Source organism: Anguilla anguilla, chromosome 16, assembly GCF_013347855.1.
Source record: "Anguilla anguilla isolate fAngAng1 chromosome 16, fAngAng1.pri, whole genome shotgun sequence".
NCBI classification, from domain to species: Eukaryota; Metazoa; Chordata; class Actinopteri; order Anguilliformes; family Anguillidae; genus Anguilla; species Anguilla anguilla.
Window position 1 is genome coordinate 4,422,740 of NC_049216.1, and position 6,404 is coordinate 4,429,143.

Here is a 6,404-nt window from a genome sequence, read left to right on the forward strand (position 1 = left end):
TCCTGTTCCCCCCCTCAGAGATTTCCACGTTGTCTACTGCAGCATGTTCACCCGAGTTTGTGAAACAGCTATTGGGTGCAACGGGAACCGACGGCTTCTGTTTTCAGCGTCCGGTTACATGTAAAATACGGGGAGCTTACTAAGGGGAGTGCAAAAAATGCGGGTTTGAATTAATGCAGCTGCAATAGGTTACGATACGATTACTTTGGCACCGTATTGCCGTTCCCGATAAACTGTAAACACAACTGCAAACCTTCAAACTACGCATGAGTACCGAGTGGGCTGTTTATAAATTAACAGTGAAATCACTGAATGTGTATTGTCGACTGACTGCGGTGAGTTAACGGTGCTAGCTAAACTGTATTTGAAAGCAAAAGGAAAAGTAAATAGTAATTATATGACGAAAAGAAAAAAGAACCAACCATTTAAAAATATTTTGTATTAGTATAGGCAACTATGTATTATTCACTCTTAAATTAGCATAAGTATCCCAAATTAGTAAGACTGAATGTAGTCATTTTGCAATACAAAGACGTCGTAGCCCTTTAAAGATAATTTAATTGACCAGCAGACCCAACTGCAAATTTATTGATCTGGTCTCATTCTCTCTCCGATTATAATGCTGTTTGTTGTCGTCATCGACCTTAGCCTACTGAAAATTAACTTATTTTAAAGGTCATGCCCGTGGCACATTAATACATGTCTGGAAACCAGCGCCCGGCACCTGCAGAACTACAGAGCCCACAGAGAAATGGAGAGAAAGAGCAGGCTCGATAATGAGATGAATTGTTTGTACTCGAAATCCCCGGGCGCTCACATTGAGAAATAAGTGAGTGAGGAACCAGCGCCATTCATGTATGCACCGCGCGAGCGCTGCAGTTCAGCACCAAAGGCTCGTGGACAGCGCGCGGAGATTCCGGGTTAGCACATTTCCGTGAATTCAACCTGTGGCACTCTTTTAAAATTTCGAATTCCTTATCTTGAACGGGGAGGGAATTTTTAAAATCCGGAGTTTTAAAGAGGTCTTAAAACCACAGCTTCGGCGTAAAAACTAGTCTGCGCGAGACAGCGAAGCAGCGATTCTAACAGCCTTGGTTGTGTGCTACAGGATTTCCGAACGCACCCTGGTCCTCCACAGCGGCTTTTTTTGAGATGAAGTGCGTTTCGCGGTGAGCAGGTGTGTGAGGCGTCGGAGTTGTCTGACGAGGCGGTCGGAGGGCAGTGGAGCTGCCGAAAAGCCCGTCCATTCAGAAGGATGCTGGTGGGAAATGCCTGGAGACAGAGAGGACGAGATTTGTCAGAAGGCGCTGGAACTCTTGTCGGATCTCTGCTCTAAGGGCGAAGTGCAAAGCGACAGCTGCTTGGATTTCATATACTATTTTCGCGATCTTGCCAGACCGAGATATTCGGACTCAGGTAATGCTCGCGATTTTAAAATACTATGCACTTTTTTTTTTTACTTGCGTGGGATTGTGATGCTGCTAGATATTTTTTCTTGAATACAGAATTTGCTTTCTCAATCAATTAAGGGATTTGGTGATTTATCATTCGCCCAGTTTGGAAGGAGCCTTCCTTCAGAACCCCCGCTGTGAACCTCTAAAACTAAGAAACAGTTTAAAAACCTTGTCAGAATGCGTTAAGCCTTATTTGCCACAAATGCAACTTGTTGCAGTGACATGTCCCATGTCTTCGCTCGTCCAAAGTAAAGCGCTCAGGGTGTTAGCCTATTTGTACGTTTAATGGTTTGGGGTGAGCTGCGTTCCAAAAACTCGCGAAGAATAAGCAGCGTTTTTTGCCCCCTCTGGAGCGGCAGGCGAGCGTCATCTGTGCGCTGCTGCACGAGAACATAAAGTCAGCAAACAATATATTCGGAGAGGGCAGTAGGATACGGACCACACCCTTCCATATTAGGTTTTGCAAGACAAAGTAGCCTACGCTACTGTGCACATCGGAAAGTAATGTGAAAATATGAATTACAGAGTGAAAAGAACAGCGAACACGATTCTGCATTCCTACATGAAAATATGTTAAGAACTTGGAATGTTACTATCGGCAACGTATGCGTCTTTACAAAATGATGTATTTGATAAATATCGTTTTACACGAGATTGAGCTGCTGCTGAATTACGCAGCCCACCTCCGCGACTAAAAAGTGATACTCTTTTATATGTCTTTTTATTCTAGTCCACCTGAAATATTGCGGCGACGGCAGCTATACGTCGGCAGGACCGTAAGCGAAGGCGCAATTTTGGTAGCACGGGCAATTCATTAAACCTTATTAGAAATGTCATAAAACATGCATGATCCTACGCAAGTTCACAAAGATAGGCTATTTCCCAGAAGACTGCGTGACCTATTTACACGTCAGTTGGCGCACGTTCTCGGCACTATTATAAGATTGTTATGCATTCGGGAGCTGCCTTTTAGGCAGTCTTGAGTGCTTTGTTACAGCCTCATTTCAAGCAGCGCGGACACGCCGGCCAATTGATTAGCAGCTCTAAAAGGCCAAGATAGTCTAGCGAGTATACCTGTAAGGATGCCAATTTACTCAGAGTTTTCTTCAATACTTTGGTCAGGGGGGTCTCAAACTCCAGTCCGGGAGAGCCTCTGTTGGCCTTTGTGATTTCCTTTTGATCAGCAGCCAATCTAGGTCTTAAAAAGAAGGTGTGTAGACTCTTTAGCCAATCAATGGCTGAAATTAAGCACTTAAGTGCAGAGACACACCGAAAGCCAGCAGACACAGCAGTCCTCCAGGATTCGAGTCTGAGCTCCCTGATTTAAATGGTGTGCGTAGAGACACCTGTGTGGAAGCTCACCGATGCACTGGGCTGAGCGTCAGTGTCAGAGCCAGACCCACAGGGCGTCCTTTCAGCACTGACACTGAGAGGACAACTGACCGCAGGCTACAGACACAAGCTGGGGCTTTTGTTCCTCACATCTGCTGCGGACCATCTTTCACAGAGCAGTTCGTTTGCTGGGGCCGGACCGAAAGGCTTCAAGCAGGGAGGCCGTAAGGAGAGGAAGTTAGGGTGATTCCACGCTGGATTTCCTGGGGTGGCGGGCCCACAATGTCAGACCTTTTCGTGGGGCCCACAATCCCTTTTCCAGTGGTGCCCTGGTGACTGCAATTTTCGAATCCTAGAAGGGACAGTATCTAACCATTGAGAGACAGTGTAACACAATGGCTAGGCAATCTGGTTCATAATTCAGAGCTTAGCTGGTTCAACTTCCTCTGCTGTTGTATCCTTGGCAACATTCTTCACGTGAAATACCTAAACTGTATAAATAGTAGCATTAAAAATAAAAAGTTTAAGGTCACAGCTTAACGAGACAATAATGCGAGTAAATTTAATTCAGTTCAAACGTGACGCCAAGTGAAATTTCAAATGCCCGTCTTCCTGAATAAGCATCCATTGATGTTCATCATGCTGAATGTAAAAGCGGTTTAAATTGGGCTGCATTCTACCCAAGTAAGGTCATGTGGTCAGCCCAGTCCCAATATCGGTTGGGGTATTGAGATGGAGCCACGCCTCTTTCGGTGTTTCTGCACTAACGGTAACTCGTTCTCGTGAAACGTGAGCGAAGTCGTCGCCCTCCCATTTCGGCGACCCGGGATAGCTTTTACCTTCCCGGCCGCTAGCGGCTGGGCTACGCTATTCCGCTGGAGGGCTAGCGTGCTACTCCGCTCCAGGGCTAGCGCGCTACTCCGAGCGCCGCCACCAGCGCCGACCCATCAGCCGCTGAATCCGCGCCTTGTCTACGGCGGCCGAAGGCCGGGGGGGGGGGGGGTTCCCGCCGCCGAACAGTTACGGCCACCTGATTGGTCGTATGCGGTTGCGATGTCTTTCGGAACGATCGTATCAGAGCGGGCCATGCTCCAGTTCATTAGGCGTAGAGGCCATTACGAGTGGTGTTGGTCAAGTAGGATTTGGTGGAGATGTGTTGTAGTGCAGCATTATCTGATATTAATTCTCCCCTCTGAAAGATAACCCAAATGGACCAAGCGAACAGACGACTCCTAAATGCCTCACGTGTTTTAAAATATGATTATTTGATTGAAATATGAAATATGAAATATGATTTTTATTTGGCAGGATTGTTTTTGTTTTTGTCTGATTCTGATTAGGCGAATGTGATTTCAGTGCTAGTTTTGTACTTGGCAGGATTGTTTCGTTTATTTGCTGAACAGGTTACCCTACAGGGTTGGAGTCCTGATCTATGCGGTCACTTCTGGCACTACGATCTTTACTTCGCTCTAGTGTGTTTCTTTTGCACCTCTGCACCTTGAACTAATGCACTTGTTGTACGTCGCTCTGGATAAGAGCGTCTGCTAAATGCCCGTAATGTAATGTAATGTAATGTAATTCATTATTAATAAAAAAAATGCAATCTTCATTTAAATCTTCAACATATTCAGAGGTTAATCAAACAGTAAACTGGTGGAAATTACTAACAAATCAAACCCAACTTGTTTGGTTTGGTGCTTATTTTTGGTGCTTATGTTCACCCGTTCTCATCCCCTTGTCCGCCTCAGTTCCAACCCTTGTCTGCCTTGACTCCTCCTGTTCCCAATTTGACCCCGCCCCTTCCCTATTGTTTCTACCCCATCTGCCCTGCTACGCAGTACAATGTCCAGTGATAATTCAACTCTAACAGTGTTGATTCAACACAACACCAATGGGGATCAAATGTTATCTGTTAGAGTTGAATTAACATTAGACATTTTACTGCACCTTCCCCCTCCCCTTCTCCCATTTGTTCCCTCCCCCCCCCGTCCCTCTCAACCCCCTCCCCCCCCCAAACCCTCCCCATCCCCCACCATTCTCTGCTGGAGAATTGGAGAATGCAATAATAAGGCTCCTCCTGGGGGGGGGGGGGGGGGGCAGATGATTTTGGCTGCAAGCGTTGAGGGTGGGGGGTCAGTACCAACCAGAGGTGGGTAACCCGGCTTCAAAGAGTAAAAAGACTGACCGTGTATTTGCTCCACCACCATGCACTAAACCAACGGATTCTAATCAGCATAACTCTTCACCATGGTAGGAGAACTAATTATTGTAATCAGCTGGTTTAGTGCATGTTGGTGGCGCAAATACATGGTCAGTCTTTTTACTCTTTGAAGCCGGGTTACCCACCTCTGGTACCAACCCCGCCCCCCCCCCCCCCCCCACCCCGCATTGTTCCTCTGTCGATATATGAATATAAACCCCGCTCTGCCATCGCCGCCTTCACAATGCGGGTTACCGCGGGCGCCGTCGGGATTCCATTGAGCCGTTACTCTCGGGCACAATCCCGACCGGCCCCTAGTCCACGTGTTAATAAAGCCAGGCAGCTGAGACCTGTCCCCTCTCTCCGGATGAGCAGTCAGTATATAAAAACACAAAACGCTCTGCCCATCCCCCTCATACCCCCCCCCCCCTTCAGACAGCTTGAGGGCTTCGTATTTCTCATCTTTAAAACGTCCCGTGAGGGGGGGGTGAGGGGGGGGGGGTGGTATACTGTGCTTTATCGACGTGTTTCCCCGGCCTACGAACGCAGCTCCAGTTATGGAGCACGGGTTAAACGGTGCGTTTTTGCGCCGAGAGGAAGTGGGTTACCGAATAAACAGTCTCAAACGCGGCCATGCGAAAAAACCCTGCGCTCGAATCTCGGTGGAGGCGGGGGGGGGGTCTTTTTCTTCTTATTTCCGTAAAAAAACGAGTACGGAAACGGGGGGAGCCCGGCCGGCTGCCGCACCCCGGCTGGAGGAGCTTTCGAAACGGAAACCGAAATGTTGCGCGGTAGCGAGCGCGTTCTATTTTAAAAGTGTTTATCGATGAATTATTAAGCGCGAACCGGCATGCGTTCCCCCCCCCCCCCCCCGTTCCGCAGAAGCCTCAAAGGGGGGCACGCTGGTGCGCCGGTTTCTTAATTCAGGTCACACCCCGCCGGCGCCTAAAACGGGGCGCTGACCCTGTAGCCTGGGGGCCGCGAGCACCGGGGATGAGTATCAGAGATTGAAAGAGAGAGGGTGAAAGGGAGGGGGAGGGGGAGAACAAGAAAGAGGTGAGAGAATGAGAGCGAGAGAGAGAGAGAGGGAAACGAAGAGAGAGACGTAAGCGAGAAAGGGTGAGAGGGAGAAGCGGGAGACAGAGAGAGAGGGCAGAGAGATGGGAGGAGGGACAGTGAGAGGGAGGGCGAGGAGAGAAAAAAAAAATTTCCCAGAAGTCTCCATTGCCGCTCTAAGTGCTCTTGGTTTCTGAGTCTAAGCCAGATGCAGCTTGAGGCTATGAAGTTAACAACATAAAAGGATGGAGATGGTGCTGTGCCTGTCTGTGCTGCTGCCCAGAGCACCACAACACAGTCTACTCGTAGTCCTCACAACACAGAGTCTACTGAGAGTCCCCACAACACAGAGTCTACTGGGT

General features: G+C 48.3%; 1 protein-coding gene across 1 annotated transcript in view; it reads left to right on the forward strand.

The window, feature by feature from the left end:
- The first annotated feature begins 710 nt into the window (after positions 1–710).
- The window catches only part of LOC118214946 (synaptotagmin-9-like), a 50,834-nt gene continuing 45,140 nt past the window's right edge, over positions 711–6,404 (forward strand). Inside the window, exon 1 of the mRNA XM_035395252.1 lies at positions 711–1,416. Within this exon, the coding sequence (XP_035251143.1) occupies positions 1,269–1,416 (148 nt within the window). The 5' untranslated portion in view covers positions 711–1,268. The remainder of the gene's footprint in view (positions 1,417–6,404) is intronic.